This window comes from Daktulosphaira vitifoliae, unplaced genomic scaffold (genome assembly GCF_025091365.1).
Source record: "Daktulosphaira vitifoliae isolate Bord-2020 unplaced genomic scaffold, ASM2509136v1 Scaffold_4, whole genome shotgun sequence".
In the NCBI taxonomy this organism is placed as follows: Eukaryota; Metazoa; Arthropoda; class Insecta; order Hemiptera; family Phylloxeridae; genus Daktulosphaira; species Daktulosphaira vitifoliae.
The window spans coordinates 10,308,574-10,334,655 of record NW_026099575.1 but is presented as its reverse complement, the minus strand read 5'-3'; the positions used below and the strand labels follow the sequence as shown (position 1 = coordinate 10,334,655).

The 26,082-nt window shown below is 25.4% G+C and overlaps 1 protein-coding gene across 2 annotated transcripts; it reads left to right on the top strand.

Moving 5' to 3' along the window:
* Window positions 1-26,082, top strand: LOC126905575 (L-xylulose reductase-like). 2 transcript variants are annotated; one of them, XM_050685411.1, is made up of 6 exons: window positions 1-223; window positions 24,320-24,498; window positions 24,556-24,799; window positions 24,888-25,002; window positions 25,446-25,656; window positions 25,861-26,082. In XM_050685411.1, exons 2-6 carry the CDS (start codon window positions 24,351-24,353, stop codon window positions 25,962-25,964), a joined length of 822 nt encoding a protein of 273 aa, XP_050541368.1. In that variant the 5' UTR covers window positions 1-223; window positions 24,320-24,350; the 3' UTR covers window positions 25,965-26,082. The 2 variants fall into 2 exon arrangements, with proteins under 2 accessions (XP_050541368.1, XP_050541370.1); XM_050685413.1 differs by lacking the exon at window positions 1-223 and adding an exon at window positions 6,811-6,975.

Sequence of the window (26,082 nt, the reverse complement as noted above, 5' to 3'; positions counted from 1 at the left end):
TTTTTATTTATCACACCTATCCTTCTACGACCAGCTTTGATTTACAATATGCCTTTCAATTCGATAACAGAAATTGTGATTTTCCACATTAAAAAAAGGTGCTCATTTATAGAAATCATTCGGCTCATTGGCGATTGAACTGCCATTCAAGTGAACGTTTATTGATACTACGGACAGGGGTTAAGACCAAAGCGCTGCTTACTTAAAACTGAATTTTTTTTCGGTAAGTTTTTCAAATAAAATTTTATAATATCATTTTACTTTACTTAAACGTTAGCTAGTTTTGGTAAATTTCAATGGAGTCGAATCATTATATTATTTTAGATGAGCTTAAGTATTAAATAGCATTTTCATTACTTAATTATGTCAGAGAATTGCTAAAAATTACCAAAATAAAATTCGTTATATCAAATGTCGATTTTTCAATTGAAAATTCAAAAAAATATTCAACATATCCTTAATTTTGTTGTATTTTTATTCATATTAAGATTCAAAGACTAAAAGTTCAAAAAAAATCTCACAATATTTATTTCCGAATCTTTTTTTTTTTATAAAATTCAAACAAATCATTTATATTTTGTATTATTTTTCTAGTGTTAAACACTTAAGAAGTAAAAATATACACTTGAATAGAATAAAAATAATTTTACAAGCGTGTTGTTGTCTCCAAAACATTTTTGTTTTAAGGTGATATTATTTTCAATGAAATTTAAAAATAAGTTATAATTACTAATAATACAAAAAACTAATTATTAAGTCAAATTGTATTTAAAAGTCTTTTAGAACTATCAATACACTTTTACAAATTTCTATGACGATCTCTAGTTTACATTTACTAACTCAATGAACACTACTAGATTTTTATAAAAATATACAGAATGTTCAGTAAGCAAGAAAACATGTCAATTATTACAAACAATGTAATCAATAGAAACCCGTTTCTTTACTTACTGAACACTAGATAAATATCACATTTTGTTTCATTTTCCTTAGTGATAAGGAACAATTTTAGATTATAACTCTTGGTAAATTCAAAAAACGTTATACTTTTAACTTAAGGATAATATCATGTGGTTTGTATTTTTTTTGAATTACTATTTTATGCTTTGTTAAATATAATCATATTTGATATGTTTATATTATATTTTTACATTATTTTAAACATATTACATAATACAATATAAAATTTAATACGGCATGCTAACGTATGCAGAAATAGTATTTATAAGATAGTCTGTAATGTTGAAACCGAATCTATTCTTACAATTAAAAGTAGATTACTGAAAAATGTATGTACTTTGCTGTTATGGTCACATTTTTTTTTTTTTTACAGTTTTTTCGGACAATATCTGCGCGTGAAATGGGATTTACTTGAAGATTCACCCAAATGTGTCTTTTCACATATTCATCACTAGATATTTCTGCGTAGCTTTTTTGTGAAATGACTCTTTCCATTACCCTCACTTTATAACCATATACCGCGGTCTTTTACGGCATCCAATTGTAACGATATCTCTTTTCATCAGAATACAATGTACTACAATTTTATGTTCAGACGTTAAATGGCATTGACATTTACATTGAAGTGTTCTTTATTTGATAGTCACCTATAACCGCTTTAATATTGTAATCAGCAACGAGTACGTATTGATGATAATAATGATTTACGCGTCTTTTTTAACACGCCTCTATTCACTTAGTTTTCTCAAAAACATCTGATATGAAAAAAACTCATCATATTTCAACTAAAATTATTCTAAAGAATACATATTACATCTTGTACGTTGATTATTTATGTGTCTTTTTACACATATATTTAATTATCATCTGTATAAAATCCATTGAAAACCACAGAAAAATTTGTATTTTACGAGAGTTCTAGAAGTCGTTTTCTATGGTAATTACGAGCTAAATAATGTAAGTCGTTTGCATTTTGATTGATGTTTTCTACTTTATGAATAATTAGTATGGCGCGTTTTAAATGACAATCATTGTAGTGTAATATGTTTTCCGTACTTACACTGAAGATTAAAATTTTCTAATGAGTTATTAGCAAAACAAACTAACCAAATTAATAGTGGCCATTATCATGAGTAAACCGTCTGGGCTTCGTAACCGCAGACAATACATTTTATCTCTGTAGAAAATATTGTTTACTATTAATCTTATCAAGATTTAGTCCTATTGATATTGTAGTAAAATTGAATATAAGAACTTATTTCCATTTAGTGTTTTTATTAATTATAAAATTATTATTATTGTTATAATATTATAAACAATGATTTTATTCTGGTTAGTTTTACTCATTATATTTTGTAAAACGTTAAAATTTAACGTATTAGCACTAACGTTTAATAATAATGCTTGAGTGCATAAGACGATTTAAAAAATAAATGTTCAAATGCTAATTTTACAATAAATATGCTTGTGTAAAATCATTCTATTTCGAAAAGAAAAGAAAAATACAAAATTTGTAAACTTTAAATGAGTATTTTCAAATTCCCATTTTTAAATATACTGCAAGAAAAAATTATAATTTTAAAGTGTCAATTTATTTTAATTTACTATTTTTTTGACTAACTTTTTTAGAATCATTTGAATAAAAATATTTTGGTATTATAACTTATTCTAATTTAAATGTTTGTAGTTACAAAGTTTTTATAGCAAAACACTCATTACTTGGTCTGATTACTTTTTTTTTTAAGACACTTAAGATTTTTTTTCAAATTGATATTAAATATGAAAATCTACGTAAGTGTTTTAAAACTGTTTTAAATCCATACTTTAAGTTTCAAGTTTTATTTTTCTTTTAATGAGCTATTCCTTAATATGATTATTTTGTATAAAAAGAAACAGCTGTTCATTCGTAAGCTTCATGTAGATCTTTTTTGAAATTTATTAAAGGAGTGTTATGAAATATGTTTTAAATTTTACATCTAATTTTATCATAATAAAATTCGAATATAATGTAATATAATATGGGAAAACACCTTTGCCACGAACTGATAATGGTCCGACATTTAACAAAGTAGTCATTGTGACAAACATATGGTACTCCGACCATCTGATACCACAGGTTACCAAAATTACGACGGATTTTACTCCGACATTAAATTTAAAAAATGAGACTGTAAAAACTCCAACATTATCAATAGTTTGATTATGCATCGAAAGTTATATTTTTATTTTTATTGTATTATTAGTAATAGGGCGCATCGATCGTATATGTTGCAACGTCAGGGTCACGTGGCTACAGAAACACTACATTATTAAATTAATTATATTATTATTAATAATATTGTAAAATTAAAATTAAAATGTTCTATTAAATGAGCATTTATTTGCTACTATAATTATTATACAATAATATACATATTGCTTATTATTTTCTGATACAATTTTTCACATTTGACAAATGTTATTAATACTCGAATGATAATAGTGTTTCATTAAGTAGCATAAAGTTAATAGTTTTTAATATAAATGTACATTTTTGAAAAAGTTTTCTCTATTGTTAGAATATATTTTTATCTTTGAGAATTTAAAGAGATCCATTTGAAAACTAATTTTTCTATTAACAAATATGTGCTGTAAAAATTGTAATGTGCAATTTTATTAGTGTTTAATTCATAAGTGTGTATTATTAAAAAATAATGACTAATATAAACATAAAATTGTTAATATTTGTATAATATAAAATTGGGTGTTTTATGTCTAATTTGATAATATGGATAAGTGTCTTCGGGAAGAGTTAAAATAATATCTTATTATTTGTTCGGATGCTGAACCCATAAACTGAGAACTCTTGAGGTCTATCCAATAATTTTGGATGTAGTGCAATAGGACTGGACCTCAAGGTTAAAAAAGAAATTTCTGCCATGTGTGCCTCATCATTCTTAGACATAACTGAATTTTTTCCTGTGCTGCATTATGATATCGAAGTATAAAAAAACATAGTATATCTAACTTCAATGCAGTAATTGTTGAATACACTTATTTTAGTCTTATTACTTTTTGGAAGTTTCTTCCAATAGGTTTGTGTTGACTCAGTGGATTATGATTAATTTTTTTTTCAGCAATTTTAATTGAAAATTAATTACTAAAATAATCTTTAACTTTTATACAAAAAAATGAAAATAATATTAAACTGTGTAAGTTTTGCTACAAGTTCTAATATAAGTTATGCTAAGAATGAGTAAGTTTTGGTTATATATAAGTAGAAATAATTTTTTCTTATTTAAAAATTCTGTGTGTCGTCTAAAAGTAAAAATATATTAACTCAACTTTAAACAATTTTAATTTTGTGACATGAATTTTATAATCAATGTTAAATTATTAGTAAAACCATTATAATCTCCTGTGGTACTCAAAGAAAAGTTAAAAATATTAAGGAGTAAAAAATTATTTATTTAATGTTCTTTTTCTTTAAAATCTAATGTAAATTTATTGAAATCAGTTTGATATTTCCTTGAAAAAAAATCTGAATAGCCTTTCCTTTTTTTAATAATAATTACAATGAAATTGTTATAAAATTAGACTTCACGTATTTTTAACATTGCACTCCATTATTTTTCATAAGTGTTTTTCTTTGATATTTTATTTATCAGTAGTTAAACATTAATAATATTAAATAATTGTTATTCCCCTTTAAAATATGTACTTATCACTTGTAAACTAACATTTAATACATTTTTCTTTGTTATTAATAAAGTAACAAAGATGTCTAGTCCATTTAGTTTATTTTATGTTATAACTTGTGTATCATCACTACTATTAGTAAACATATTTTATTAATTTAATTTAAGATTATATTTAGTCTAGATTTTAATGTGTAAATCTTTATCTCTTCTCAAACGCACAAAATAAATTGTCTTTTATCGTGTACACAGAGTTTTTTCTAATATTTAAAATAGAAATGAAAAATTATTCGCTTAAGTATAGACGAATAATAATAGTGTAGTGTTAATAATAATAATAATAATAGCTAGTTTAATTACGAATCCTATCATCAGTGACACGTACCCCTATATTTTAACTAAACTAATGAATTGTTATAATAATAGGCACTAACAAGGAGAGGCAAAAAAGATTTTACGTCCGAAAATTGGAATCGCTCTTCTTTCCAATCCAAAAAAAATTTAAGGGCTCACACCAGTTATATAACTGGGGTTGTTCTAGTTCAAAACCCTCTTCCTTACCTTTATGTACTTATTTTATCAACAGTCGGATACATTTCGAGGACCTTTATTGTAATAATTATTCGTTAATAGACAGTAATCAATTATAACGTTATTTTATTATATTAATTAATATTTATTAATTAGTGATAAGGGTTATACTTTTCCATCGGTTAATATATTGCTACGATACTCATCTAATCCGAAATTTCATAATTTTTTAATTGATTTCGCGAATAATCGATATTTGGATCAAATTTCATTCGGAGCAATCAATTAATAGTCTTATTCGGAGTATTCATCGTCGTAGTAAAATCTAAATTTTTGTAACCACGTATTCGTAGTAATTGTTGTCGGAGTAAATGTATTCGGAGGATTTTTTTACAGTGTAGGAGTATATGAATGTCGGAGCATTATCAGTTCGTGGCAATCTCCGCAACCCATATAATATAATATACTTATGGAATAACTCAAAAACAAAATATTGGTGGTTTCCCCACAGAATAGATAAAACCAGAAGTGACACTCTTAGTTTTTGCTGATAACAAGCTTATGTCGCTCAGTGTAGCCACTTAAGAAAAAAAAATGTATTCCCTTTTTTCTTTACATACGGTCACATTGTTCAACACCATTATTAATGGTTTGTTTGTAAACACAATGTTTATAAACATGGTTTATTGGTAAATATGAAAAATATATGGTAAATATTGGTATTAATGAATTAGAAAATATTTTTATTAATAACTTTTCCACACTTGCTATTGTAGATGGAGTTGGAGCCGAATTAAAAAAATATTTTTGTAATGTACCTTTTAACCACCCTTGTAAATGTTTTGATAAATTGTATTTAATTAATTTGTTTACAAGATTTAGAATATTTACAGCTATAAAACTTTTAAATAAAAATTTAATGTCTAAGAAAAAAATTAAAAATAGGAAATTGTCTATTTTAACTCATCTATAAATTATTTATTTATGTATATGATATTTGTAAATTATTGTAATATATGTTTTAAATAAATTTAATATTATGTGGATATTGAATAATTTTTTTTTCCTAAATAAGTCTTTATTAAATATACATAAAATAAAAAATATATTAAACAAACTAATTACACATAATGAAAACATTAATTGAAAGTTTTAAAATGGTGTTATATGTTTAGAAATAATAATAAAATAAATCCAAAAAATTTACTATGCAAATTTTCTAAAATAATTAGCATGTAAATAATACATTTAGAGTTCAAATCAACCGCCGATGTACAATTATTGTACAGTACAATGAATTATATGCATATAATTATTTATTTTATTGTTTTTATGGTAACACTGAGCGACATAAGCTCAAAATTACCGTACTCCCATAAGAATACATGTAATTTTTTTATCAGTGTCCATTCTGGTTTAATCTATTCTGTGGTTTCCCTATGTTTCTAAACACCATGCTTATCATATGAGCCTTGATGATAAGAAATATCGAAAAAAAACTAAACCATAAGTTATATATTATTTTTGAAACTTTTGTCAATTAATTTAAAATAGTATAACATATGATATTAATTTCTAATTTATATAATCGTGTTACTTTATAATTATTTCAATACTACAAAAAACATATATTGTGTGTTAATTAAAAATATATATTTATTTTTTATTGTAAATTTTCTCAATAAATTACTTGCATTTTAGAATACATAAATATAAAAATAATAATTAAGTTCTCTACGGTTGGATACCTCATAGTTAAACCCTATAATCCACATAATTGAATTTGTGAGTGAATAACATCTTGCTGGTAAATTATTTTTTAATAACTAATTTAGATTATGACATTATAGGTAATCTATTTTAAAAGTGATTGTTAATACTATATTATTTATGATCAATGGTTATACATTAATATTTGTACAAGAAAGAAAATAAAAATAAATAAATATATATTCCTACTTATCAATTAATTGGTTTATGAGAATTTATTATTTTAATCCTTAACTTAATACAATTCATAAAATTTTATAACTTAAGGGATACTAAAAATTAAACTTAATAAATCTACTAACATTAAATAAAAATTAAGCTCTATAAGAACTGAGCAAAAATTGGTATTGAAAAATGTAAAACCTAAGATTTATAGTTTTATAGTAAGACATAATCTATTATTACTTAATAAATATCATAGATTTCTTTTTTATAAAACATAAGTGTTGCTTAGATAAAAAAAGTTAATAATTGTTTCAACATTTGTATTTTACATAAATATTTTTTGTTAGTAAATCATATACTAAATATTTGATCATTTGTAAGAGATTAGGTTAGTATCGTAATTTTTTGTATTGTATCAATTAAATAAACTTTTTAGTTATACAGTTATTATTTTTAGTGGTCAATTTGGTAAGGAATTGTTTTTTGAATTATATCCATTTTAAAAAAATTGTATTTTAATAAATTTTTGTATTATTAATTTTTGGAGCTGTTTGGTGAATGCTATTTGATTTTACTTCTATTGGTTAATACATATTATTCGCACTAAACTCTAACAAAATCTATTCTTTTGATAAGGGAGCAGATTTCTAAATAAAAGTTTACCTTCTTTTTAACTAATAAATATTTTATTCAACTTATATTTTCTTAAACTTTATGTTTTATATTTACTTGGTAGGTTTTTTCTAAATGTTTATTTAGTATTTTTCTAGTTTTCATATTTTATAAGGAAATTAAAGAAAAAAGTTTTGTAGAGGTATTCTTGCTTACATTTTTCTGTGCTTAAGTCATAATATCTGTTACACATTGAAATAGAGTCAATGTGATTAATATCTTATATAAAATCTGATTTAATTATCTTTTTTTCAAACAAAATTTAAATTAAATTTTTTTTTATTTACCACAAGATTTTGAAGTTTGTAAAAATCTGACTTAATTTCTTGGTTGTACATATTTCTTTTATGAACGTTAGTAATATACATATGAGTAAGAAAATTATTAAGCAATTATTAAGATTTTAGATAAGAGGATAAGGTAAAAATAAATTTTCTCTTGTGTTGTAGTCTATACATGATAAAAGTTACAATTTTATTTGGAGTAAATTATATCATATATTATTCTTTTTCAAAATCAATAATCTGTATATCTTTGTGTATAATATACACACTGTATATCGAAGGGTGTACATATATAAATGTATATTTAAATATTTCAAATGAAGTACCTATTGAATTTGGTGAATTCTCTTTACTTGTTACTGGTTACCTCTTCTTTTTATTTATCATTCTTCAGATTTTATTTCGTCTGTTTTCTTACATTTTTCTCCAATTTCGACCTATTTTCGCATCAAAACAAAGTCACACGTGGCTATTGTACTTTGTGTCGCCTTTAAGCATTATCATTTTTTACTTCATAAAACCTTTTTTGTCAAGAGATAATGCTGTATTTTATAACAGTTCAACAAGAAAACGCTTTTTTGATCTGTTATAACGTAGTGTAGTAGTAGAGAGGTTTAATAAAAAAATATATCACTTATTTATGAAATAAGTTGTTTAACAGTGTTGTTTTCAATTAAGTAATTGTCAATTATTTAATGGAATAGATGATAATTAGTTATTAAGTATTTACATTTTAAGCAATACGAACGAAATAATGTCTTATGTTTCTTCATTTCACCTTTACTATTAAATTACTCTGATTTGATATTATTATTTTATAAAAATATTGTAAAATAGGGCAACTTTGAATTTTAAATATATCATCGCACATTAAGAAAATTGATCAAAAAAATTAATAGAAACGATAGATATTATTGTTGACTGACATAGTCAAGCTCACCATACACCATGCTTAATTATTTTATTTATTTATTTGTATATTTTACGAGACAAGCCCACCATAAACATTAAACAATAAACATATAATTGATAGCATATTATTAATTACACAAAGTTAAGATAAATACATATGATATAAAATAATACAATTAAATGAACCAATTAANCAAATGGCTACCATATTGAAAAATATACTATTTTTGTATGATAATTATGGGTTTTGTATTTTATTTTAATAGAAGTTGATGTTGCTTTTGCAATTATCCATCAATTTTTTAAAATTAAACACTATCTACAGATTTGCATCGAAGCGTTTCTTATGATAGTGATTTTAATCACTGTCAGATTAAATCTATACTGGACCCTACTATGCAATGTCTCTACTATGCCGCGACCCCACTGTGCTACCGTTTTTATTTAAGATAATTTTTAAATTAACATTATATATATTAACATTAGGGTTTTTAAACAACCCAATATTATATTTATTAAAATTAGACATAAAACCTATGACTGGTGAATTATTAATATAATTAACACGATAAAGTTTTATATACGACAAATTAAAAGATCTAGTATTAATGCGGTACCTAAAAAGTAAGGTTCTCTAAAAACTCAGGACATTAATAAATACTATTCAAGACATATAAAAAGGTAAAATCACTTATTATACTCGAACAATATTGACTTATTTCACTGAAAATAATATACAAGGTATTTTTTTATTTTAGTATATTGCGGTGTAACTTTGCACCCTATATTATGGTAATGATAAGTTTAATTTATTCTTGTTATTTGTAGGTGTTATTGAATACATTAAAATATCGACGATTCTAAGTAGGTGTTTTATGTTTTGTAATTAATTAATTATCTAACCAGTATTTATGCATAAAGGATTCCAACAGTCCAAATGTGTCAAAGAGGTTGTGCGAGTATGAAAATACTGATAATGTATGAACCCTAACCGACGGTAGTGTGTATAGCAATGGTTGCCCGAAGGTGGGTTGTGTTGTTCACAAAAAGGTTGAAACTTGCCAAAGGGTATTAGATTACCCAATGGAATTTTCCATCTCGGTTTGTCTGTGATCGCTATTTCGCTCACAAGTGCATATATTTCGATGGCGCTTGTTTTCTGTTTTCTTTGTTAGTTGACAAGTGTTAAGTTCATTGTCTCTCAAAGAAAACCACAAGAAGTTTTATCACTAACCAACCATCTAGACAACAACGTGCACTGCGACATGTCGATAGTTTCCATTTTGCACACATCTAATCATCGTAGTCATAGCCGGTTGGTTTTGCTTGTTTTCTATAGTACCCCAGAGAGACGAACCCGGCCGACTGTAGCGATAATTTTTCTAGTTAACGACGAAAGTAGTGAATTTCCATGACTACCTTAGCAAACAATAGTACTTGAGAGATGAGTGACGGCGTTGCTCGACGCTGTTTTTTCATAATTTACGGTGAAAACGCTTACGCGATAAGCTTTGGGACGGATTTCAGTGGAACAAAACGGTTGTAAAATAATTTTCCAGCAATCATAACCGTACAATCCTATTGAATGGCGTTCAACTAGTGTTAATTTAATCCAAACATTTTTTGACAATTCCAAACAGATTCCATAAAATCTGTTTAATTTTTAGCTTTGATGCGAAACTGAGATGTTATTGGTTTTACTATGGTATGCGTTTTTTTTTGTTTGCCCATGAAAATTCTCAGCTCTCATTGGACCGATATTTTGTAGTTAAAAAAATCTAATTTTAATCTAAATGAGCCTATTTTTACGGAAAATAGCAACAAATGCATAGTTTGTTTAGTCATTTCAGATGTTTTTATGAATTTTAAAACTACTATAAATTTTTTAAAGAACACTGATCCTAATGAAATTTAAATAAATATACTAGCGATAATGAGCTTCTCTTTAGTATGCTTTTTATGAAAATCCAATTAAATAGCCCAAGTACAGAAAAGGATTTGAAAGAGATTACCCACGCTTGTAAAAATTTTTTTTTTCAATTCAATTTTTAACAATGTTCCGGAACTCCTAATAGTTATAAAATTAAAAATTTTAAAATCTATTAAATTTAAACTTCTATATAATTTACCATACAATTTAAAATTACTGCAATTACTTTTCTCAATTTAATATTTGATAATTGGGTTGTGGCTACATGTAAATTTTACTTAAGTAAATCCTGAAAATGTTTTTTTCGTTATTTTTATCATATATAAATGTCATTATATAAATAAAGAATTTCTTATGATTTTTCATTTGACTTCATAAACTGTTAAAAACGCTCGTGGTAGATTTTTTCCTAATTATTTTTTCAGTTCAACTTTTATCATTCTTTTTTTATATAATTTTGCTGTAAACTTTTTATGAAATTTTTAACTTGGTATACTATGGATTATTTAAAATTTAATCTTTTATTCATCGTGGATAGAAATTTAAATGCTTTTAATACTTTGAGATGATTGAATTAGTTAAGGTACACATAAAATTATTGTTTCGTGGTCTTTATTTTATTTTAGTTTTTTAATTTATAGTTGGTTCTTTTTTTACAATCAAATTATAATATTAAACTTTTATCTTAAAAATTATGATATCATATGATTCTAACGTATATTTTTAAGGAAGAAATTTCATATATAAACATTTTCTCTGAATATTTGATGGATTTATAGCTCTGTAACTTAGTATGTTTTTTTTTTGTTCTCCAGTATAATTCTATTGAATTAGTTTGGGTATACCATCGGAGAAAATTGAATCATAATTTCACCGGTATCTGCTACCTTTAGATTTATAGAATTCACTAAATTCACTAAAAGATTCATTGTTCTTCCAACAAAATATTAATAAAATTATTGTGTAGTTTAATGATCATTATGTCGAGAGGCGAATTTTAGTTCAAATATTTAACATGCAGAAGTAAGTCCCTAAATAAAATATCTGTATAAATATTTTGCCGGTCGGTTATAGTTGACGTTTATCGTGACCGATGTTAAGCTTATAGAAAGTGTCAATATAAATTTACAGTTTTCAATTTATTATTTCAATAAATTGTACTTCTCAATCGGGTAATCAAATTGGCAATTATTACCTGGCTATAGTTTATAGATATCTGTATAGTGTTCTAAAGAACGTTCGTTGTATATTTTATTAAATATCATCACCATTCGATGCCTGCCTGCAAGCAAAATTCCGCACAGCCCTTGACGCCTCCCCTCTATGCGAAAAAAACTTTTGGTCGGTGAAATATAAATGCATCGAATCGCTCGCGGTCTAAGCTTTATGTAAATGTACGTTGAACCTCAACCGTCTAACACTTAACAACTCTTTTCTAAAAGTTTTCAACTGGAAAAAACGGTTTCTCGTTTTCACGTTTGTCGTGTGTCGAAATATAATACGAATGAAAGAGGTCGAATTTCGCATTGTTGCTTGAGCTTATGTGTATCTGTATGGTTTTGTTAGTGCTGGAGGCTTGCCTAATAAAAAATAAAAAATCAATATCCTCTTGCATCCGTTTGAAAATTTGTCGTGACGTGGTGGAATAAAAAAACAATGTGACATTTGATCATTTTGTTTCAATCACAGGCACTTGTGTGTTACCCATTTTATGAAACAAGTTTTTCGATCAAAATCTGGAATGTCTGCGCTCTTGATTGACTGACGGTTTTTATAAGGAATTTTTCAATATTGCAAACGTTCTTTTTACGAGAGAAAATGCTTGTTTTTAAACGCAACGGTGTTTAAAAATAAAGTTATTAAAACTGTTAGATACACTATTTGTTGTAGTATAAATACGTACATGTAGCTCAACAAATCAGTAAAACTATTCCATACCGTTTCAGATTTTAGTTGTTGACGTTTTCAATTTGATATAATTTGGTAAAAAAATCAGGATATCTTGTAATAGAATTTTTAAAAACCTTGTATATTTTTTTTAACGCTTGTTGAATAAAAAAATATTTGCAATAATATTTTTTATAATAATCTTTTTTTCTGAAAAACATTTACCTTCAGGCGCAAATCAAGGTAAGGAGTGCTTAGAGGAAATAGAACCCACCCGAGTTGAAAATATAATAATAACATGAATTTTTATGTGTTTTATGTATTTTTATATAATAATAAGGAGGAGGGCGGTATGCTTGTTTCGTACTGCTGTCTCGTATTTTTTATTCATGTTATGCTTCGAGTTGTTATGCGTTTGATAAATTATCAACAATTTATTTTTAACGGTCGTGACTTTAACTCTGATGATAGTAAGCCTACATACTTCATTTTCACGTTTTTCAGGTAAATTTATACCTACTTGCTACTAGAAATAATATATACGACCATTCTCCGACACTTGAATTGTATTAAATTACTGTGATGTGGTTTGGATGTGATTTAAACTTTTGTTTGTGGTTAATATACCTGTTTTTCGAGTGGTTTACGGTGCGTTGAAGAGTAATATTACTGCGCTCAGCGCTATTGAGCAAACCAACGTTGAAGGTATGCTGTAGAGAATAATTTTGCATATCATATGAACCAACGTAAAAATTTAATTTGAACAAGTCGAATACCAAATTATACAAAATCAGATGCTAAAATACGTATACTTAACACAAAAAAATGAACATTCAGTATTTGTTTTTACGTATTTTACCGATTAATAAAAGATTTTAAGACTAAAATATAAACAAAACTTTTACATGTCTAGAAAAATGTTTAAATATATAACGTTTCAAGTATTTTTCTGAATAAAAACTTCCTAATCTGCTTTTACCTATACAGTTATTTCTGAACTACTACACGGGTCTGTTTTATTTACAAGCGTACTTTTTCTCATGTTTGATATTTAATATTCCTTTTGTATCGTCATGTCTGTATAAAGTTATATATAAATCCGTTTTCAGATTTAACACGAAGAAAACGTACTTAAATATTGAAAACAAATTTATATTTTGTAACTTTAGAATTATTGAACACTAAGTTTATTTGTAGTATTTTCGATGCTTTTGATTAATTCAGCCAGTGCATATAAATTAACACTAATAAAAATGATTTCGGAATGAATTTAGACTGAATAATATGTTCAGTAAGTAATTGCCAAATATGGCTGTGAAATTTTCTTTGATATAACCTATATTTTCAGGTACGGTTAAAATTTAGAAAAACAGTAGCTTAATATAAACAATGAAACACAAAATTAAAAAATTATTTAATCAAATTAATGACAAAATCTTGATTATTCTACAGATATTTTAAGAGGTCAACAATATTTTATCTTGGTAGTAGTTTTGAAATATTATTTTGCTTAATTAAAAGTCAACAGTTGAGTTAATTTTTATTATATTAATAGGATGGTATTTAAAAAATATATATTAAATTAATCTTTTGTTATGAAACTGTTAAAACTTAACGATTTGGTTGGCTTTTCAATGACATTTTGCTGTAAAATCAATTCATATAAACATAAAACTCCGATATGTTAACTCTGATACAAATGGATCTTTTATATAACATTCATTAATCATCTATAAGTGTTCCATTACAAATGATTTGAAGGTAATAAAAAAAGAAATCGTCTTTTGAGAATCCGGCCGGAAGTCATAATTCACATCCTATTGGTAGACATGAGATAATTTAAAAAATAAAATCTGACATTTTTGTAACTTACCCGAAATGTATATAACATTGAAAGAGACTAGTCACAATGCCTCTTATTGAAATATTATTGAACTGTTTCTCAATATACAATATGATTATTTTATCATGAACTACTTAATCAAAAAAAATGAAATAATATTAATAATTTTGTCTTTTGGTTACTTTTAGTTACATGCTTTTTTCAATTTGACAATAATACAGTATTTTTATATTAGAAAAAATAAATTTTACACTTTTATAAGTTATTAGGAATAAATATAAAAATAATTAATTGTTAAATTAAGAAATACGTGTAACAAAAATAAATCAAACAAAAAATGTCTAAATATTATTTTTATTTTTCGATTAAATAAGTGGTTTATGAAAAAAGAATTATTCTGTATATTTGAAAATTCTTGTACCCTTGTAAACGATTTCACGATTTGTACACGTTAAGTGTATATAATTTTGTTCACTGGTTGTCCACATTGAAAAATGAAAGGTATTTTTTTTTACCCCTATATAGAAATTATAGTTTATCAACAGTATAATATCTCTGCGTCAGTCAATCCAATAAGTTATGTGGGCCTATTGACAGATTTAGATTTATAAGAAGCATTAACTTCAGTAATGGTTCACGAGTGGATAATTTTATTTTTCTTTGAGAACACAAAATGTATACTTTAATTTCAATAGCTAAGATCATAGTTTTTTATTTGTTTCTTATGTGTTTTTAGTATGCATGACTAATGTCGCAGTTTCATTTTGAATAAAAATATTTTAAACTTTTATTAAGTCAAAAGACTGTCCGTCATACTTTATGTAGCGCACATACTCCGAACAGATTAACTCAACATGTGCTAATTTATGTATCTTTTGTATATTTGACGGCTTATAATAATATACTTATTTATACCGGAAAGGTCAGAAATCTTAGATTTAGAAGAAAGTCACAGCTTACGCATAACGTTAATGAACAATGTAAATACTAACAAAATTTTAGTTTAGTTTTTTTTAGATATGATATTGTTGTGTTTATGGTACTGTTTGAATTTAACGCTTTGCTTTCAGTTTCAGAACCAATGAAGTATTGAATAACAAAAGTACAAAATTACATTTTTCTGTAATAAATATGTATATTCTAATCCAAAAAAAAAAAAATATTTTAATCTTACATAAGGTTATTTGACGAATTTTATTTTATCAATAATATCAATCTAGACATTTGCAAATAAATTTGGCAATTAAGAATGAGTTATATCTTATACTTCACGGTTCATAATCTTAACCATACACAAAATTAAACATTATAAATAATTAATATTTAATAATCTGTAGAATTTTATCATTAATTACTACAAAGAACAAAATGGGAATAGTAAATTGATGTAAAATCAATATGATTGTGTTTCAGTTACACTTTTAAGCTAAAAGTTTTTCGGACATTCTCAAAAGTTTTCTCAAACGACAAATAAAGGGGGATAAAAAGTACTTTATAAGTAATCACTATCAAATGTCCAAAATAGGAGGTAGAAAAATACATTGTTAGTATACTTATACAATAACAAAAACAAAAAAAAAAAAAGAACGAACAAATCTCCTATTTGTTCCTATTGCTTGGACCATAAGCTTTTTGATAGTGAACAAAAAAGTTTTTAGTCTATTCCTTTTGAGATTAAATCTTATTGTAGATCTTATGATTAGGAATATAGTTTGATTGATATATTTAGAAAATAATTGTAAAAAAATAGTATAATAAATAATTCTAGAAATGTATATATATAAAAAATAAACCACTGAGTCAATGATATTGCTTAAACACTCATACAAACGCGAATAAGTCTTTGCCTATGGTATATATATATTTTTTTAATTTAGATAGTACGAAGAAACATACATAACCGTAGGTTATTAATAATACGAAAGTAAATACAATATTTTATAATTGTTCTTTTTTTTTTTTTTGCAAGGAAACATTTTCCACGTGTATCCAGTGCTGCTTTATGTGTTATTTTTATTTTTTAAATTACATTTGGTCTGGAAAAATGGATTAAAAATTTGTATTTATATTGTGAAAAATTAAAACGGAATCTTTTACTATCATTTAATATTATTTATAAGTTTTGTAATTTAAAATATACTGAGCTAAGAAGTATTTGTTTTAATTAAGTCAATACTGCTCGATACATTCATGTTTTGCACTCACAAATACAATAATATCTATTTTTGTATTCTTATGACTTGAGTACAAGCTATCTATATCAACTTTTTGTGTCGAGACAAATTGTCTTTTTTTATCAAGTTTGTTCACGTAGTAAAGACGAGAATCAGCCAAGAGGAAAACTGAGATTAAAGTCTACGCCCCTAGCCCGAAATTGAGCATAATATTCTAAACACAACTTCACCATTTGCATAATCAGTCATGGTACACTAGTTTATAATTTTCGTTTATCCATTATTTTCTTCTCCTTGGCCATATGAACCGATGAGCTTTTATTTGACTGAGACAATACGTAAACAAGCGTTATTCACAGTTCCTTGTTAACTTTCTGTTTTATTTAAACGTAGAAACTTTATTTTAATGCATTTAATATCACGAAAGTCTATCAATGTAATAACTCGTAGATTTATATATTTACAAATCCAAATCAATATATTTATCATACACACAAATGTGAACTATTTATAAAATTTAACCATTAAAATTTTTAAAGAATAGGTGTATTGTTAATATTTATTACTATAATATTACACAACTTTGAGTTTTAATTTCACATAAATTGGATTAAATAATATCTGTTTACATTACTAATTTAATAAATAATTACATTACTATTTTTCAGTCTATTAACAATTAAACAAACTGTTTACTCAAATAAGTACAATTTTTTTTTTTTACAAATGTTTTATTTTTTTATGTGATGTGTTATCTGTTCAATTCTGTCTAACATACACATATTTGTTTTATTGGAAGTATTTTTGATACGTTTTTAATCATATAACAACTTTAAGTCCATACTATTCATATTTAGTTAAACACTTGAGTAATAAAACCAATTCCCCTTATGACCATTATTCTACACATTTTGGTGTTTGAACTATTAGATACAACTATACGGCACATTATCTATCACATAATATGTGTTTTAATAACAAATACGAATGTAGGTTGACAATTTATTAATCGTATAGGAGCTTTAATTAGTATTAGTGAACTACACTAAATATTATTTCGAATAACTAATGTTGCTAGTAATGCAGTGAAATTTTGAAGATATCGTATAAATATAATTTTTATAAAATGTATATTTGTTGAGGTTTTCGAATAGGTAAATTTTTAATAATTGTTCAAAGTATTAAATGGTACTTTCTTACTATTCATTTAAAGAGTAGTGACAATTTTAGTAGAGCCGCGGAGTGAAGTGAATTATAAAAAGAAAGCAGACAAGAATATTCGATAACGTAGTGACATCAATGAAAAATATTGAAAACGCAAAGTTATTGTTCAAAAACTCGTGGCACCTTACTATCAGTTCATTGATCGTGTGTACACTGGATAGGGTAAATAAAAAATAAAAACATACCGAGAGCCGTGAAGAAAAAAAAAATCCAAGAAAAGGCGCTTTTGTCAGTTCTATCTCTTTTTTCGTTTTATTATTGTCTTTTAGGTCGAACGACTTTAATGGAGCTTATCACGTGCGTACCATCAAAAGCGCACCGCTGCCGCGACCGCTACCTCTTTACGCCTGGGACACATCACCACGGAACTATGTAAAGGTATTAGGTACGTCCTCACCCTAATGGATCCACGGCGGGCTCGGTTGTCTCCTTCAACGTCACTGGGGAATTGTTATGCGTATGTTTTGACCAACTAAATAGGTTTTTTAAAGGTACGGCGAATTCTACTAAAAGAGAACGCGTACGTGAAAACCCTACGAGACACAAATGCATACTTTTTGCTTAACTATTGGATTAACTTCATGCTTATTATGCCAATACTCTGTATAGGACTTCATAGAGAGTACAGCACACTCAAATTACCATAATCTTTGGAACTTATGGAAGGTTACGTGTTGTTTTACATAAAGTTAAATCGTTTGTATTTGAGTAATTTGGCACTTTTTAATCCATATGATTTACTCCGATTCATTTTCAATAGTGTTGCAACAATGGGTAGTTAAATTGTAAATCAAGTTCAATGTACTTCTTTAATAACTTCTTTTAACTCTTTAATAAAATGCGACATCAATGAAAATATTGGCTTTATGCTAGTAATATTTTTCGTTCCATTATTTTTTGTTTTTTTTAACTATTAACACGTATTATTGTTCGGGAAATCTTAAGATTTAATGAAACTATAAGAGTTTTATACCACACAACTTTTTTTTATTCTTTACAATAGTGGTTGTTAATTGGAAATTTCTACCTTAATTCTCCAGCTATTGGTCCAACGTTAAATGTGATAATGTATGTTTATAGTATATTTAAATGTATGCAAGGTGAAAAATGTTGATTAATTTTTATTTGTAAATATATTTAAAATAGTAATCTTATGTATATTATATATGCAGAAATAATTTAAAAAGTAATGTTTGTCTGTTCATGAAAAGCGTATAGGATTAGTTAAAAATTATACTACTTTTGAAGAATTTTGTAGGACTCTTTAAATTAATAGCATTCAGATTAGCTGCTTTTTTTCCTATTTATGTAAACATTATGACTTGAATTGTAGACTTGTATGTCAATATATGAGCAGAATTTTATTATATTATACATTATTTTATGGTAATTCATGAACAATTTTTATGAGTAAAAATATATTAGTTGTAATTAACAATGTAGCAAATTCAATTTAAATGTAACTATTAAGAGCTCTCAATAAGAGACAAACAAAAAATGCTGTATTAACATTTTTCAAATATTACTTAAAATCACTTAAATTTCTATTAACTTCATCATTTTATGATTAAAGATGCAAATAATCGTTTACTTTGTTGATAAAATTAACAAAGTAAGTTGACTCTAAAATTATATGTTATGTAATTATGGAATCAATTTAAGTTATTAATTGTTGCGATCGTCAATAAATAATTAATAAATGGCGTTGTATAGTTAATTTTTTAGATAAGGGTTGACTCAAGTTATGTAAACTTAATATTTAAAAATAACAATTGATTTTGGAAGTTAAATAAATATTGCATTTTTTCGCTTTATTATTTTATGGTACCTTTACTTTTTATTATAATTATACTATCATTATTAATTAAAATTTTAAAATATATTGAGTAAACTAGCAAAATGTCTTTAGTGTGTAGATGTTTTAGGAGTTTTTAATTGGGAATTATAAAAAAAATGTGCTCTTGTTAAAAATACATCTGGAATCTAGACAGTTTTCCTTTCCATTACTACGGCACTATTTTCTAGTAATTTTAAAAAATGTATCTGTAAGGGCTTTATATTCCACACCATCTTTTGGTGAAGAGTATAGTGTATCATAGATTATCTTAGATTAACCTAAGTTATTTAATTAAAAATTTTTTTAGAGTATCATTGTTATAAAAACTGCAATAATTATTTCATATTTGTGTATATTATTTTATCTTTTATTTATTATTACTTATTTAGCTTATATATTAATGTTGTATAAATTAAGTAATATTCATAAAAAACTTAATAAGATTCGGCTTCTTAATCAAATAAAATTTTCTACAATACAAATGATCTTGTGAACTGTATTTTGAATTATTTCTTAATAATAGTATTTCAGATTGTCTATTTAATTGTTATCACTTGTCATGATGTAAATAGATTCATTGATTTTAAGTTAGGTTTCATTAGTTCAATTGCATGATGGTCAGTTAAAAATCATATAAGTATTATATACTTATGTGATTTCAATTATTGTAGTATATAAAATTAGTTTTATTGTTATGTAGCATTCAGGTGCATCATTTTATATTTACATTGTTTTTTTGTGAAATGGCTGGGTAAAAATAAACAATGAAAAACTAATGTATCATATAGATAAACCATTTGGCAGGCTTATACGGTCAAAGTTGTATGGAATGAATTTAATTTCGTTAATTAAATAAAGTTTTCTCAATATCAGAGTTTGTAACGATTCATTTAGCAAAGTCAAGTATTATTGTGTCGTTAAAAGTCGTAAATTATTTTTATGTTTTATTGCTTAATATGACTAAAAAATGTGTAAATATATTTTGTAGGAGTTTTTATTAATTAAAAATCTGACAAAAATTCAACTGTACATTTATAGTGTAATAAAATTAACATAAATACTTGTAAATATTTCATATTATTATAATGTTCTTGACATTAATTTAATGTGTTTGATTTTTTAATTCTAGTTGTTCATTATAACTTTAAAAATGTCAGAAATAGTAAAAAAAATACTGTTATAATAGTTTTCTAGATCTCAATTTTAAGAATATATCAGATGGGACTTTAAGACTTTTACTTGAATAAGATTATTTGAAAGCTACACCCCAAAATGAATTGAAAAAGTTTCTGTAAGACTCAACAATACAATACATTATTGTAACTTTTAAATTATATGGAATAGTCTGACTTGGCAGCAAAATGATTGATTTCATCTCTAAGAAGTGCATTATTGTTCGATTATTCTATATAAATAAAATAGTACACTTTTCCTTTTTTTAATATTACCTCATCAAAATGTCAACTATTATTGTTATTTTATGTGCATGGAATTAAAAATTTCTTATCAGTATTTACGAATTATTATTTAAAATCATTACATAAATAATGATTGTATAAATCACTCCGTCCAACCAATAGTTTTTCAAAAGGATGTTAAAGATAAATAAATAAATAATTTATAAAAATTTAATTAACAATATATAACATATTTAATATTTTTATCATTAAATACGAGAAGAGACTGTAAAGTAATGCCTCCTAATGTATAATTTAATGAAATAAAAATATATGATTCTAATATCCGTTTCCTTTATAAACTCACAACTGGTTTGATTGATTCCCCTGTCCTTCTTTTAAAATTGAATTTTCAGGTGCTCTTCGTTCAACTCGTAATACTACCCATTTTCTCTTCTAATTATGTATTTCATTCGGCTCTTCCACGTCTAATGCGCACAACAAATAATGACTCTGATTTTTTGCACTCTTTTCGTAGTCATTTAGATATTCTATTTAAGATTTAAATTTTGATCATGTTTTTATTTTGTACTTGTCTTAATTAAAATATGTTTTGCGTTTATTTTTTATTTCTTTATTAAATTTACTTTTGTTAAATTATGTTCATATTTTTAAGTTTATTTGGTAATTTTGAGGTGATAAATTTGCTGTCAAATAAATACTCTATTTTTTGGGCTATTGCCCGTAATGTTAATAATAAATAAATAAACATAAATATATTCAATATCGATTTATTTTCACTAACGTTTTACAGGTTTTAAAAGCTGTATAAATAAAATTACTCACCTTAATAAAATATACTACCGTTTGTGTTAAGCCTCAATTTTTTTTAAGATTTCTAAAATTAAATTCACTTACTATACATAGACTTTAGAAAGATTTAAAAACTATAAAAATAAGGCATTTAGTAAACATTTTTACGATTAAATGATAATCGATTTTTGCTTCACCACAATAAATCAGAAATGTCAAAGAAAGCTATTAATTTGCTTAGATTTCTCGTTCTTTCACATTCATTCTATAGTCCGAATTTAGCGCCAAGTACCAGCATTAATGAAGATTTACTTGGAGAAAATTAAGATAAAAAACATTAAAATCTTATGTGTATAAAATTTTATCTTAATGAAAAATTTAATGATAAAGTTAATGATAGTATATTGGTCAATATAATTATTTTATTTTAACGTTCTTTCAAAAAACTTGTAAAACGTTAACGAAAATATATCAATATAGGGGGTAGTTATGTTGAAAAGTAATCATTGATTATTAAAGATTGTTTAATTTTCTATAAGTGTTTTTATTATCTGTATATTCCAGACATTTTATACGTTAAAAATCATTACTACTCAGTCTATCCTCGTAATTATCAATTATACTTAGTACTTTATATACTTTATATTATACAATTATTTCTATTATGTGTCTTAGCGTATATAATAATCAATTGAATTTCATTTTACTTATAATTAAACTTTAAAATACAGAATTATTATTAAATTAATATTTGTATATTGCATTTGATCATTGTTGAATATGTCTGGTAAATTAAATAAAAAAATATATTTTGTGATTGTACTTGTGTATTGAATTTTTCGTTAATATTCTGTTTGTATACTTAATTAGTAATTTAACAGTCATTAAATACAAGGAATAATTATATATTTTAATGGAAATACTCTTCGTACAATATAGTAAAAGGAAATTCCGAGTTAATGTTGAATTTACGATATTAATGGTGTCAGTTTTAATCTTGTGTACTGTTTTAAATAAAATACGAGATCTGCTATAAAATCACATTAAATAAAAGTACAATTAATTTCTTCTTACCGTATCTTCAATTATTTAATACTTTTTGATCATTCCGTTCTTTAATGTTATTAAATTATATTATTATTTTTGACATCTTAAAAGAATTTTTAAACACCTCCAGAATATTTAATTGAGTTTTATTTTAAATTAAACCGTTACATTTTGTTTACTATTTTTTATCAGAAATGATTATGTTGAATGATTGATGTTCGTTGCAATTCATATTATCAAGTTTACCATATTACCATTAAATTTGTGTGGCGCATTGTAAAATATAACATCAATAATATTTCTCATTATAATAGAAATTCGTAATAATTATAATGTTAGTAACCAACTGTTATTGTACCGTAGACACTATTGTTCCCATCTTCTATGTAAATATCTTATGCAAATTATGGGTTTCACTACAGGCTATTTTATACGAACCGGATAGGTATTAAAAACAACAAACGATACATTTGTTCGAGTATTCAATGTCGTATAAACCATGACCTGTGATCTGACTCTGACTTTTTGGACAAATCGCCCGTGTCTAATAATCTCCTGAGAATTAGAAGTTTGTAGAAGTTTGGTCAAGGGTCGATGTTTTATATTACCCACTGTCTAACATCTTAGGAACGATATTCAAACCGCACTCATGTATAAAGATCATGAATCTTCTATTATACAAGTATAAATTTAAGATCCTACCTATTAGAAAATGACCTCGTGTTTCTCTTTAATTTTTGAGCTATCTATTTTCATCGAATAGAAACTTAATTAAATTAGATTAAAATTTGAATTGGAATGTAAGTTTAGTTAATTTATAATAATTAGTAGATTATTGTGAAGGCTAGTAAAATACAATTTAATTGTATGCGAGAGAACCATTTTAATTATTGTACTGAAATTTCGAGTGAAATCTATTTACGTATTTTAATGTTTTAAACATCCTAATAAATAAGTTAAAATATCAAATCACAAAACACTAGTTCGAAACTTTATATAGTTCATTATTTGAAATGTGTATAATTTAATCGAAAAGTAATATGTGTTAGCTATGATCGAATAGTCATTTTGAACATTTTAAGCTTCGTACTGAACATTTTTAAGAATAATTATTTGATGATAAATAAAACTTTTAAATGTTTTAAAAGTAATGTTTTCTATGTAAATAAATTAGAAAAAATGTTACATTTTTTCAGATTAAAAAAAATATAATCATTAACAACTACAATGTTTAGCTCTATCTGTAAGTTAAGTACGACAATAAGCAGCCGTTACATATTGGTAGAGACTCTATCTAGAAGAATGTCACAAAAACATTCTAGAATGGAAGACTATTTTAAGGATAAACGTTTTGTCGTGACAGGAGCTAGCGCCGGTAAGTATTTTAAACATCATAGAGAGTATTCTTTTATTTATAAGTGTATTTTTATAGGTATGGGAAAAGTAATTGCAGAAAGGCTTATAGATCTTAATTCATATGTTTTTGCTATCGGTAGAGATCCAGAAAACTTGCCACCAGAAAGTAGTAAGGTTAAGCATGTTGTTTTAGACGTATCAGATTGGAATTTGGCTTACAAATTAACTTCAGAAATTGGACCGGTACATGGATTAGTGAACAATGCCGGAGTAGCTCATATAGAGCCATTTTTAGAATTATCGAAAGACGGTTGGGAAGAGTATGTATGCGTTTGTCATAGTATATTTTTTTTAATTCAGCGTTAGCACCTTTTTCACGTTTTGCATTAATTCATAAACATTTTTTAGTACAATCAATGTCAATGCTAGGGGAATGATCAGAATTAGTCAAGCAGTAGTGAAAAATATGATTGACGCAGGAATTAAAGGATCTATTGTAAATGTGTCATCGACTATTTCTGAAGTAAGTCTCGAAAGTACTTAAGATTCTAAAAAACTATAAATCGTTCCGTAAATAATTTTTTGTTGTTGTTAATAAAGAATATTGTGATATTTAAAATGTTATAAATATGCAGCACATTATAATACATTCTTATTCCTCGTCTTAATCTCAACTACTTGGGGTCGGCCCACATAACAATGTGATTTACAAAAATAAATAAAAATAATAGAACTTGATTATGTGAAATGTCTGAGTGTTTAATTGTCTAGTTAATTGCGATCAACTTGTTTCAGCATGAAATTTAGCACAAGATGCTACCTTGTAATCTTCGTGTTTCGTAACGTGTCGTTCCATTAATTTATGCAATTTCATAATCGAATTTGTTACAATATAAATATGAATGTTCGTTCAATTAACAAGTTCAATCATTTCAACAAGTTAAAATTTATTTCAATCACTTTTAGAGAGTTGTTCCCGACCATGTATCTTATTGTGCATCGAAAGGGGCCGTAAATCAAATTACCAGAACAATGGCTATTGAATTTGGACCTAAAGGAATAAGAACCAATAATGTTTGCCCAACAGTGGTATTAACTAAAATGGGAATGAAGGCGTGGTCTGATCCTGCAAAATCAAAACCTATTATGGATAGAATACCATTAGGAAGATTCGCTAGTATGTAGAAATAAAAATAAAATACTAAATAGTTAATACTCATATCTTATCAAAGTATTATACAATTTTTTTAAGACTATTAAACTATAATAATTGCTTAAAGTTGTATTAAATAAAAACATTAATTCTTGATAAAAATATTTAAAAGACTAATAATAATCATATGAACATCTAACGAATAAAAAATAAAAATTATTTTTATAGTGCCTGATGATATCGCAGACGCAACGATATTTTTGTTGAGTGACTACGCAAAAATGGTGAATGGTCTTAATCTGTACGTGGATGGAGGTTTCATGTCTGGATAATTTATTCGATAATCTTATCAAATACATATAAATTATTTATCTTTACTCACTTATTAAGTAATATTACTGTTTACATTATTGTAATTATAAGAATGTAATATATATTTATACATTTTAA

Excerpts from the sequence above, each read along its gene's own strand:
- LOC126905575 (XM_050685411.1), top strand. The coding sequence starts at position 24,351 with ATGTTTAGCTCTATCTGTAAGTTAAGTACGACAATAAGCAGCCGTTAC. Across the intron at positions 24,499-24,555 it reads CGTGACAGGAGCTAGCGCCG|GTATGGGAAAAGTAATTGCA; the intron begins GTAAGTATTTTA and ends GTATTTTTATAG. Across the intron at positions 25,657-25,860 it reads ACCATTAGGAAGATTCGCTA|TGCCTGATGATATCGCAGAC; the intron begins GTATGTAGAAAT and ends TTATTTTTATAG.